Genomic DNA, 12,849 nt, shown 5'->3' on the forward strand with positions numbered 1-12,849 from the left:
TCTTACAGTACTGTTTGTTTTTATCATTAACAAATACATGTGAGAGCATTCTAATGTGTAGTTTATCAGTGTGGAGCCAATTTTACATACTTTGGGTAGATTCGGAGTAAAAGTACTGCAAAGTGCAATATACAAGTGTATTGTACATAAACTTGTCACACAAAGTGCATAACATGTAAGTAAGATAAAATAAAAGTGACAATTTAAACACTGAGAATATAAAAATATATTATTTTATGTAAAATCTTTATCTGAAAGGAAACAAAAGCTGGCTTAATGTAGTGGAGTAGAAAGTACAATATTTCCCTCTGAACTGTAGTGGAGTGGGAGTATAAAATAGCAAAACCCGAAAGAAACCAGATTAAAGGGTATACATGCACCGAATAATCTGACTATTGGGGAAAAAGCTAGATGTGTTTATCTGATTTCTCATAATCAAATAATGGCTTTTATCTGATAAAGCACATCGGATTATGCTGTTTACATGACCACTTGAATAATCAGGTAACTCCAGAAATCCGATAATGATCGGTTTATTAGTGTGCATGTAAACGCGCTCAATGTCTTCACCTCTAAATAGATGGCACTTTGAAATGCGGTGCTAAGGCTCAACGGGTCAATGGAGTGCCGGCTTAAGAGGAAAGATCTCTTGTATTTCAAGTCATTTTCAGTTTTTTTCCTCTAAAATATTTACTGATTTGTCACTGGTTAATGGGTGTTGAGCTAACAAAAGCAAAATTAACCAAAACTGACTTCCCTAGATGTAAGTGAAATGTACATTTATATTTTTCTGGTGTTTTCCACCATTTATTTGCCTTTATCAACTGTATGGTCAGCAATTCACAGATTCTCAAAAATCAATCTATTTATACATAATTTGATTTAGATTATAAATCACTTTGTAATTCACAAATATTTAATCATCTTTTCATTAGACTTTTATTCATCCCTCTTTGTCAAATTATCTCACTGAATATCAGTTACTGAATTGCCTTAAAGGGATTTGTGGGACTTCTTAGTCCTCCATATATCTGTATACAGACTGGAAGTGCCAGGCGACACCCAGGCCAGTCCATTCAAACTGGTCTCATAATTCTGTGCAAGAATTAATAAAAGCTCAGCTGGCAGCGAGGTTTTCTTCCACCAGTCGTCACCACAGGGAATAGTCTGTCTGTCTGTCTGTATTAGCGCCATAAGAAACTCTATTTTTAAAACTCATATTGAAACTCACCTATTTACCATTCAGTATCTCCACAGCCGTCTGTGCTTTATAAATGTGATTTCTCTCCTGAGGGCCTCGAGATCTCAAACTGTCTACCAGTGCCCTTCATACTGCTTCCTTTGTCCCTCCTCCACCTCCTCTGCCTCTCTCACTTCCACCAGCTCTGCAGTCGTTGCCGGTCCTGCCTCCAGTCCGTTTGGTTTCCATCCTTTTCCTCCCTGTGTGGTTTCATCCCCTGACCCTGCCCTGTTCGTAATCATCACTGGTCATGTCCTGCTTCTCACCTCTGCTGCTCTGGCAAAGCTCAGCTCTGCTTTCATTGCTCATCATGTCCCGCTGTCCCACTTGCTGCCCTACACCTCCACTGGCTTGATGCTGCCATGACGTTGATCTCTGCTGCCAACACGAGGGCCTCCAATTACTGCTGTGAGTCAGAAAGCACTGGACGACGCTTCTAAACAAACTGAGCTGTTGTCTTTGATGTTCTCCCTCTCCTCTGCAAATGTGGTGAATTATAGGTGATTCACATTTGAACAGTACATCTCTCCTCTGTCCCTGAAACACACGCTCAGATACACGCAATCACTCACTCACGGACAAGCACGCACTTTTCAAAACAATACTGTCACGACCAAACAGGGGTTCAGAGTGTGATGTTGTTGACACCGGTTTTCTCCACTTTTGCAGAGTGCTTGAATTACTCTGTCATAATTGAATTTGTTGTGATGCTGTGGTGTCTTACAGCACGTCTGTGGAAAATGCAGTTTCAATAAATTAGATTTCATTTGACCCCAAAATCACATAAAAATGTTTGTATAAGATATTATTATTGTTATTATAATTATTATGCTTGTTATTATTATTGTTATGCCAATTATTATTTATTGTTATTATATTGACAAGACCGGCACTTAGTCTGTGTTGTGATTTATTATGATTGCATTTCACTTCTGCTGGACGGCATCCAAAGAGAAAAGCTGGACCTGATGCATCAGCAGCTAACTGTGCTGTAATGGTGGAGAAATTAGAGTCCCGAACACACACACACACACACACACACACACACACACACACACTTACAAATGCACACGCACTCACACACAGACATACAAACCAGTACCAACTGTGTTCAAAATCACACTTAAATAAAAGTCAGTCCTGATTAATTATACAGTATTGTTAGCAAAATATAGTTAAAGTATAAAACATAGAAGTAAAATGCCCCCATGAGTGTTTTATTATCATATATGACATTATTAGATTATTAATACAGATGCAATAATGCGTAATTACCATTTTACTGTTGTGTGACAGTTTAGTCAAGTGATTCCCAACCTGTGAGTCAGGTCACCTCCAAAGGGTCACAAGGTAAATAAATGTGAGAGGTCATAATGCACTAAATGAGGAAAAACCTAAAAGTTCTTCTACATAAATTTATGTTGATGTTTCTTTTTCTTAAATTTCTCGTAATCTTTGCTTTTTTGTGAATGATAGGATAAAGTTACCTTCTTGGGGTCTCAAACTTTTTAAAACAAAAGTTACAGAGGAGTTGTGGGGAGGGTTGATGGTTCACCTTTGAAGGGGGTAATTTGAACTATGGGCGTGGGGTTGCAAGAAAGATGAACAGGTTTATGATGTCATTTGTTTGTTTGCAATTATATGTATAGTTTGGCTGTTTCCACCGAACCACTTTCGAAATAAGTGTTTTTAGTTATGCATTTAAGTGCCATCCGCTGGGATTTCTCATGTCATGATACTCCTGTGAGTCGCTGTGCTTTTAAAATTCCAAATAAAAATCAAATCAAACTATTTTAAATGATTTATTATTTAAATGAAACCATGTCAGAAGTTTAGAGAGAAATTCTTTGGGCCATTTGGTGTAACTGCTAACAACTCTTAGGCACCTGAAACATGACAGAAGGCCAAACTAAACCTATTATTTTGTAAGTGGTCATAAAACAAATAGATTGAATACCAGTGGTTTAGATATTACAACCTGTTCTAAGTCCAAGGGCGTCAAATTGTCATCTGAGGCTTTAGCGTGACAGAATACGGTGGGACAGAAGGGTGGTGGATGGGTCAAACAAATACAGGACTTTCACACAGGAGACCACTGTTTGTTCCCTGTGTGAGACGTTAAGTTTTTTTTAAAAAACTATGTTACAATGTTAACGTCATGTGCCATATGTGTCATGTGACATGCATATCACATAGTCTTGCCACCATCAGAGATCTCCGCCTTCTGATAGTCTGGGGACACTCCTTACTAAAGTGTGTTTAACACACCGGAGAAAACGGCCGGCAACAAAGCAACGCCTCTTGCATTTTTGAAAAGGACACGCCCTCCCGGAAATGTGCGCTCCCCCTTTTCTCGTCCGAGCTTGAAAATGGATGCCGAGAGATTTAACTCCATTTTATCAAACGTGTGCTCAGTCCACAAGATTGTGGAAATGAAGGACTTACAGCGACTTTGTTTAAAACTTTTAACGCAGTCGGACTATGTTTACGAGCACAAGAGTTCAGCGAGCCACCGAAGGACCGCCCTGCGAATTTACTATTGGTTCTGCAACGTAGGGAGTTTTTTTAAACTCTGAAATTGTATCCGCCCATCTAAACACAAAATCAGGGAGAAAGACATCAGTCTTTAGTTAAGCAAAGCGTCTAAAGACTGATTTGTGAGTCCACATCTCACGTGACATAGGTCATATATATCACATCACAAATGCGCTTATTTTAACCAAAACCATGATTTTTATTCTAAACCTAAGCAAGTAGTTTTGTTGCCTAAACATGAATGATTTTTAGTGATAAAACCTTTTCTGTGATCACATAAGTTTAATTTTAAAAGACACTGTAGCATGTAACAAGTGGAAATGGACACAGGAACTAACACTCTGGGGTTCAGTTCCAGGGGAGGAGCCGGGGATTGGACCGCCAATCTTGCAATTAGGGGACAACCCGCTCTACCTCTGAGTCATAGCCACCTCATGTAACTAGTAAATAGCTGTCAGATAAATGTAGCAGAGAAAAAAGGTACAATTTCCTCTCTTAAGTGGAGGAGAGTAAGGTGAAAAGTGGCATGACTTTGAAAAGAAAAGTACATCAAGAATGTATTCATGTGAGGTAGCCTACTGAAGGCTATGGTATCCTTACTTACTTTCCACCACTGTTTGCAAGCTGAGCTTCTGTACGTATTCTATAAAAGCTCAAAACAGCCAAGGTTGTCTAATTTACTCTGTTGGAAAACTGTACAAAACACCCTTTCTGTCCTCATCAGTACAATAACCAAACTAAATTCTATTTAATCTAGTGTCATGGGAAAACTGTTTTTCAAAAAAAAAAAAGGGAAAATATGGAACTGAATGACCCACATTGATTCACAGCTGTGAGTGAAAACAAGTGGTCTTTCTAAAGCCTAAAGGTTAGAACCTCTGATTAAAATGTGTGTAAAGACAAAATAATCACATATATATTGAGACAAATTAGGCAACAGCTCTATTCAATTTTCTTTTTCATCTGTTTTTTTTGCCCCCTGACATTTTAGCTGACATCATAGTAGTTTATCTCATTCAAAGAACATATTAAGTTCATTATGAAGTTCTGCTATGCAAATTTGTCCAAGACTTTTCAGGCAAACCCCTGTGACTTCATGAACTGTGCTTGGAATTAAGATTTTGAAATTAAACTCATTCACGCCGGCTAAGAGGTTTATATCCCCACTGAACTGAACCCTAATGTAATCCCATATATGCAAAGCTCCTGGGAGCTCATCCTCTCACCTCTTTTTACTTCCCTCTTGGTCCCTCTGCCTCCAGTCCAAACGGCTCTTACGATACAGCAGGTTCATGTCGCTGCGGGGTCGCTCCTCCTCGCAGCCTATCACAGCGCAGTGCAGCCGCTTGCTTCGCCTCTCTATGTCACGCAGGAAATGCTCGACTGCCACATCCTGGGCAGAGCCAGAGCTCATGGTATAGAAGACGACTCGGGAGAAGCGGACGTATGTCACAGGCAGCCTCCTCCAACTCACCTAAACGAGAAGAAACAAGGGCAATGTTTGAGCTCATTAATCATTTAAAAAAAACATGTTTAACAGCTTCCCAGCCTACTTGCAGCTGACAAGACTGACAGTGATTACTTTGAGAAGTGGCGACGCTCAATGAAACCCAAGTAATCAAACCCAAATTACTGGCAGAACTTTAGGGGAGTCGAAGCTTATCGTGCTCCCCGTGTCAGAGCAAACAATCCTGCCCATTACTCCAACTGGCAGCCTTCAAAGCAGAGACCCAGTGATGCATGATGATGGAGGTTGCAGTTTTGTTTACCCCAACCTCTAGTGTATCACATGAAAACTATTTATACTTTCATTATCCAGTTATGAATATTTGAGTAAGCATGGTAACTCAGCTGCAGAGCGTCTCTGGCTGCAGGCCCTGGGATGGCCTAGCTAAGCCTGTCTGCTAGCCAGACAGTAATGTGGTTTGTCATATGTAGCGCATGCACAGCTTCCTACTCACGCTCACCCCATGAGAAGTCAGGCTTGTTGTGGGGCAGATATCTGAGGGCCCAACGGTGTTTGCACATTGGAGAATGTGAGTGTGCAACGCAATTGGCTAAGAAAAGCGCATCTGTCAGCTGATGCATGTTTCCGGTGTTTTTCCATCATAAATAGCAACAGAGTTTGGATGTTTTTCTAGTGGTGATCAGTGTAGCTTTGTCATGGGTCCTTCTTGCATCAGTTTGTTGTGAGTTGAGCGGCATTGTTGGTGCACAAAGCTAAATCACATGCATTAAGCTAAGCTTCATATATTGTGTTTACAACACAGTGTTGGGAATGTTAATGGCTCATATTGTCAGGTGTCACAAATCAGAGAACAGTAAAAACATTATAAAACAAATGATGTTCTTGTCTTTTTAAAATCACTGTTGTGCATCCACAACATGTGAGAATAAACTGCATGTGAATCCACTTTAATGAGCTCTGACTTTCACTCTCACATTCTTTGACTAAAGATGCAAGCAGCATGAAAAGGGCAGAAAAAGAAATTCATGACATTTACACTTTCCAGCAGTGTAACAGCTCTACTATCTGCACATATTCAGGACCACTTAAACCACAATTACCGCCAACTTCACAACAATCTTACTGTTAGAACAATATCTCAACCATCTCTCACTATAAAGACAAAAAACTCCACAGTGGGAGCATCAGGCGCTGTCACCTGGTCCAGGCGGCATGTTGAGCTGTGTAGCTGTGTGTGATTCTTTTGTCACGGTCCCAGTGTGTCATCCAGTGTGTCAGCGTGGCTACTGCTATTCTTGTACCCCACAGCCCTCACCACAACCTCGACCGCTCCTGCTGCCATGCTTGCTGACTCAATGTTAATTAGGTTAGGGAGCTGCGACTGTAGGTTGGGCTTTTGTTAACTGGAGCTTTGATTTGGGTTTCGAGGATCTGGCAGCTGAGCGGGCAGCCCTGCAATTGCTGCATTACATGCTGTGGGTTGGTGTGCAATTAGCCGAGCTAAAAGAACCAGGAGACCTTCATCTTACATACAGGGAGGTTTGTCTGATCAAACTCTGCTGCAAACATCATTTTTACTGTCTTGACACAAACATGTAGTGCACTCACATAAGCTGGCTGTGATCAATCCCTGGAGTCACTTTAAATCCTGAATAAATTCAGAGCATTTAGCAAGTTGTTTCAGGAGCATCTGTAGGGTCAGGAGTCGCTTGAATTCCTCTCATTAGAACCAGGAGGCAGATGGAGCCATGATTCATTTAGCTGGATCTGCATGCAACGCTGCAGACTACTCATTCATGCACATAAGCAAACAGATCACACACATACTCAAATCCGCCATACATGCTAAACACACACGTGCATAGGGGGTGTGAAGCGGTAATTGCAAATGCTAAGCAGCTGACTTGAGTGTGGGTTAGTGATGAGAGTAGATCATTAAAATAACATTTTGGGTGTAAGAAAGAGCAAAGTTCTGAGTGTAAAATTGTTTAAGATTTCGCTTTGTATCTTCTGTCTAAAATCTTTTCATCTCTCACTGCCACTGAATTTAGCACTTCTGGAACACTTTGTGCTGCAGCCCTCTGCCCTACAGTCTCCTCCTCAGCAAGTGGCCCTGTAGTGTTGCTGCACCTCACTGTGAGTGAGGCAGTAACGCTGCAGAGTGGAGGGACACAGCACAGCACTGGCCTGGCCTTGACATAAGGGCAATATTTCTAACATATTTAAAATACATATTTAATCACTTTGGGGTATGTTATCCCTTGGTGATTTGCAGACATCTACAAAAAAATCAATTTGAAACAAGATGTTGCTACAAAAACTAACCTGCCTCCTTTTTGTGATTGCAGAAAAAGCATTCACAAGATAAATTTGCCTTTGCAAAGCTGCCTGAATAGAAGCAATTAGATTAAAAGTGCAGATAGTACAGAACATCTTGTTTGTTACAGACATCATCTTGTTTCGTCTGCACACCCAATCCTTGGATGTTTGGGTTTGCATCCTTTTGAGGCTGAATTAAATATGCACAATTAAACTTTGTAACTCAGTATGTAACAGCTAGTAGAGTAAGTAGGAAAGAAATCAGAGGGATTATGTGTGTCCGTGTCTCATTTTATCAGTGGGATCTGTATTTTTAAAAACACAAGATACTGTACATACGCTTGAGTTTATTTAGCTTCTCCCTAACGCCACAGCCTTTTCTGCCCACCACTGTACAGCATCATAAGTTAACCCCACAGTCACACTGTCCACCACAGTCTCCGCACTTCAGCCAGACACATTGCTGCAGTTCAGCCGGAGAAACAAACAGAGAGAGGACGAGACGCAGTGAAGAAGCCGGAGTGAAACGTTCAGGAGAAGAATGAGCAGCGAGAGAGGAGGAGAGATGGAGGCAGCGGGAGAGAGACAGACGGGAGGGGGCACGACGAAAAATGGGGGAAGCCAATAAACAGAGAGTCACTGAGGGATCAACCGGGCCGAAGATAAATATGATTAGGCGGAAAACGGAAAACTGGAGACAGGCTGATAGAAGGGAATATTAAGGAAGGGAACATGGGAGTGGAGGGAATAAGCAAATGGAGGCGAGGAAGAGAAGATAGAAAAACAGTGAAAGGCAGCCAGACTACAAGAATGGGGGAGGGAGGTGAAATCAAGCCTCTCACACTAGTCGCTGTGTGTGGTCTCCTAGCAACACTGTCAGCCATGCATCTCTTCCTTAGCCACTGAATATGCAACAAAGGAGGACGTCAGCCTCGTCATACGTGATGATCCCAGGGTTAAACTTCATTTGTACCTGGTCCCCCCAGTAACAGCATATCTCATATATCTTAAAAGGAGATAGCATCTGTTACCAATAGCAACCATACAACCTTGCTGCTAACACTGATGACGTACTGAGCTACATACTGCACACTCTCTAGATCTTACAAAGGCTGCGGTTTGAGCTCTATCCAAAATATACACTCACAATAACTTGACATGACTTTCTTTTTCATTGAATGCTTTAAAATGCTCTAAAGGTTTATTTGGAATATTTTCTTTGTCAGCTGAATCCCTCCTGCAGCCCTCCAGCTGCAACTCTGGATATGAGAGGCCAGTTATTAAAAATCAGGCATAGGTGTTAGTATAGTAGCATTTCATCACCTGTCACAGTGGTAAAGAGGGCCTTGGAGTGAAATACATATTAATGTGAGCTTGGAGAATAAAACACTAAGACTGGAGTACTAAAACAGGAGCTTTGTGAAATCATACCTTGTTCCTCTTAAGAAACTGGTCGTGTTCACTGATCTCTAAACACACGCTCATGTGTTTCTTTTCAAACACCAACTTCCACATGTGCTGGATGGTCTGCACAAAACAATGAGACAAATAATAAGCACATGATTCAGCTAGTAAAACGTTCCCAGCCCATTGTTTCTAATCTTCATTTTCCTTTATCAAACATACCTCGAGAGCAGAGGCTTATGTGACGTGATAGGATGCATCATTTCATCAGCGTTTAACGGATGGCAAAGCAAAACCAGCTTTCACAAGATAAATATTGACCAGTGCCAGGAACCAAGGTCTGCAGAGGATTCATTTCCTTCCTTCTAATGAACATCTGGTTGGTTCTACTTTTTCACTTTCAAATGCACAACTCATTTGTTTCAAACTCTTAAAGGCACATCTTCAGTGGTGACGGTGATTTTGGGTCATGGCAGCAGGGTCACGCTAATGATATCTGTCAACTGATGGCATTAATAACTAAGGCATAATAATTAAGTTTAGAAGATGCATAGAAGGAAACTGAAAACTAATGTTTGCAAATAATTTATGTGACTGAATTACATCTTTAAAGTAATGGTTTAGTATTTTGGGAACTGAACTTTCCTGCCAACCAGCAATATCCGGGGCTGAAAAATGAAGGCGACGCAGAAGTGCCAAAAACTGCAGTTCTTTGAATGGCCACCTGAGGCTGGCTCCGAAAGTCCATGTTAAAATTCCCAACTTCACAACAGAAATAAACATGTTTACAGCCTGGTACAAAAAAACTGCTTAAGTCTGTAAAGCTTCATGACAATTGTATGGGGGGGGGGTTAAATTTTATTAAGCTCGAGTAGGAAGTTTTATTTTGGCATCACCGGGCAGAAATTCCATGATAAACTTTGGGCATATTGTAGTTTAAGTGGTCTGACAGAACACTAGACTTCTGCACGTCAGCTTGTTAGGCTTTAGAAAATCTAACCCTCGACAGGAGACTTTGGCCAATCAAAGGCCATTTTCAGAGAGCAGCTGTCAATCATGTCAGTCACAGCTCCTGAGCTACAGTCAAACTGCCAACTAGGCAGCGCTGATCAAATATGAATCAAGATTAAGTTACTGCATTGCCTATTTCTCTCCTCAAATGTAATTATTTTTCAGAAAGTTTGTGACCCAGCCGCCATGTTGAAAGCAGATGAGCCAACACAGAGCACCGCCCACTGGCCAGACCTACTATTTCATTTTACAGCTAAACAGTACATTAAAATATGTTTCTGAAACCAACTAAGGTGAGAGACAGGGAATGCAGTAACAGAATCTTGATTCATATTTGAACAGCACTACCTAGTTTGACAGTTTGACCGCACTTCAGCAGTGACTGACATGATTAACAGCTGGGTTAGAGACTGATTAGTTGTTTTCGTGATTCTTGCAAATGCCATTAGGAACACTTTAAGAAGACAGAGGTCAAATGATCTATCTCATATACTGCTGTCACGATATAGTGACCAAAAATGGTGCTTAAAAAAAATGACCTGCTGTATCTTAATTACAGCATAATTACAGATGTGGCCGCTTTGAGTGACAGGCTGTCTCTTTTGTGTAACCTGTACAAAAACTGCAATGGTGAGGATGTGGTGTTGCAGGGCTTCATGTGCTGGACTATTATTTGGCCAGTTGCTGTAACTTAAGTCTCTGCCGGTTGCCCGGCAACCTCAACAGGACTATGTTTTTGTACAGATTAATCAAATAAGATATAACAGGTTAATTAGTGTTAATTGGTGAGCTTTCGGGGTGCTAGCGGGTGGATTTCCTTACCACGAGACAGAGGAAACCTGTTTCCAGTCTTTGTGCTGAGCTAGAGCTGACTCTAGCTTCACATGTATCCTACAGACACTGGAGTGATATCAGTTTTCTCATCTAACTCTCTGCGAGAAAGAGAATGAGCGTATCTAACAAAGTGTTTAACTATTCCTCTCTGACAAAGTGACAAAGACTACTTCATATTCCAAAAGTTAACTTTGTGCTGACAAAGTACAAACATGCTTGCAAAAATATTAATGGCCAGATGTCTCACACTTGCTGTTCGCAGAAGCTCAACTTGCAATGAGAGATACTGTCCTAAACATTTAATCAGTCAGATCATTTATGCTGTATCCCACCATTAACATTTAGCAGAACACTTCTGATGCGGACAGGATATCCTTTAACAGACATGCTCATACATGTCATAACATCATCATCATTGTAGAGCAGAGTTCGCCTATTGTCAGTGATGGTAAGGTGTTATGATCCATGTCTGTTTTGGGGACTAAGGGTCCCTAACACACCAAGATGACAGTCGGCCATCCGTCAGTGCTGGGCTTTTGTTGAGCGTCTGTTGCCCAAGTTTCTGTGGTGTGTCCTGCACCATTGTCGGCCATTTTTTGTTTTGTTTTTCAGTGAGAGAAATCACTCTGATTGGCAGTTAAGGTCAGCGCACAAGACAAAAAACAGAGGCGTGAAAAGTTAAAAAAATGGCTAAAGTCAAGACGGCATGAGATTAAATCAGAGTTGTTGTTTCTTTAGCCATTGAGTTAGTAATTGTTTGTGTTATTGTTCGCTAGCGCATAGTAAAAATCATTTGTTCTTTCAACACTGGTTGTGTGCTAACTGGCTAACTAGTGTCTTGAATCCGTCCTGTCAGTTTTCCAGTTTCACATTTTTGAATGACAAATACAGACGACCACTGCCTGCAAGTTTGAAGAGATATTACCTCTCATGTCAATGCAGACTGTACATGCCAGTTGGCTGTTGGCTGTAGTCTTTGCAGTGTGCTCAAGTGTTTTTGGCTGAGACACAGGGATGTAAGGCAATGCAACAGTCAGCCAGTAGTTCTTTGATGTGTGTCTGGGTGTCAAAGAACTGCCTGTCGGTTGTGCGATAAATGATCACTGACCTTAGCTCAACTTAATAAAACATACCATTCGCACGTTATTCCTCTCAAAAAGAAGCTAAACGGTTTAAAAGGGGTTCTGTCAGGCTGCATGATGTTGCAGTCCTCTGACAGGCGTACTGTACGTGCAGACTGACAGCCTTTAAACCAAAATCTTTGGAAAGTTCAGGCTCCGCCAGGTCAACCTGCAGGACAGAAATCCTTTCGAGCAACATCCATTGTTTTGTGGGCTTTTAAAAACTAGTTAAGACAAAAACAAAATCAACCTAACCATTATTTTAAAAAACAAAACAGTTGCGTGAGGTAAAAACCTGCTCGAAAATCCAAGCAACCTGGCACATGCTACTAGTAGCATTCTGTTTGTACTTGTTACAATGGCAGCCCTTCTTTCTTTCTTGTTTCTTGTTTTCCTCACTATCGCCTGCTCTGTTCCACTCCTCCAATCTCCTAAAAAATGTTCATACGCTGGATATTCTGATGTACTCAGCAGGCTCAAAGGCGTTGTGTAAATTTAAAATATGGAGAAAAAAACCTGGGAGCACATTGAGCCTAATTAATATGTATTTTGAAGTGTGTCTGTGGTGAGAAAGAAAATGAGATTATTCAAATAATTTCCTCACTAAACCAGAAGTCACTATATTCACCCTTGGGTTATGTGGAGCTCCTTGCTGCTATAGAGCATCGCCTCAACTTCTCTTCTTTTCTTCCTGTTGTGTGCTGAATGCTCTACAATATTGCATTGTGCAGTGAAATGCCTGTGGCTGATGAGAATGGACAGGAGGAGGAGGAGGAGGAGGAAGATGTAGAGGCTGATGTATCACTCCAGGCCAGGGATGGAAGGCACATGAGAGGCGTAGAGGAATTTTGCAGAATGTTTTTCTCTTGACCTCTTTTCTGATGTGTTGGATATGAAATAAAAAATAAATAACCTCA

General features: G+C 41.1%; 1 protein-coding gene across 3 annotated transcripts in view; it reads right to left on the reverse strand.

Moving 5' to 3' along the window:
• nyap1 (neuronal tyrosine phosphorylated phosphoinositide-3-kinase adaptor 1) overlaps positions 1-12,849 on the reverse strand; it is a 37,625-nt gene that overhangs the window by 13,446 nt on the left and 11,330 nt on the right. For all 3 annotated transcript variants that reach the window (XM_033610467.2, XM_033610468.2, XM_078172640.1), the window contains one exon: positions 5,002-5,249. In XM_033610467.2, the coding sequence (XP_033466358.1) occupies positions 5,002-5,189 (188 nt within the window). In that variant the 5' untranslated portion in view covers positions 5,190-5,249. The remainder of the gene's footprint in view (positions 1-5,001; positions 5,250-12,849) is intronic.

The sequence above is a fragment of the Epinephelus lanceolatus genome, chromosome 11 (genome assembly GCF_041903045.1).
Source record: "Epinephelus lanceolatus isolate andai-2023 chromosome 11, ASM4190304v1, whole genome shotgun sequence".
Lineage (NCBI taxonomy): Eukaryota > Metazoa > Chordata > Actinopteri > Perciformes > Serranidae > Epinephelus > Epinephelus lanceolatus.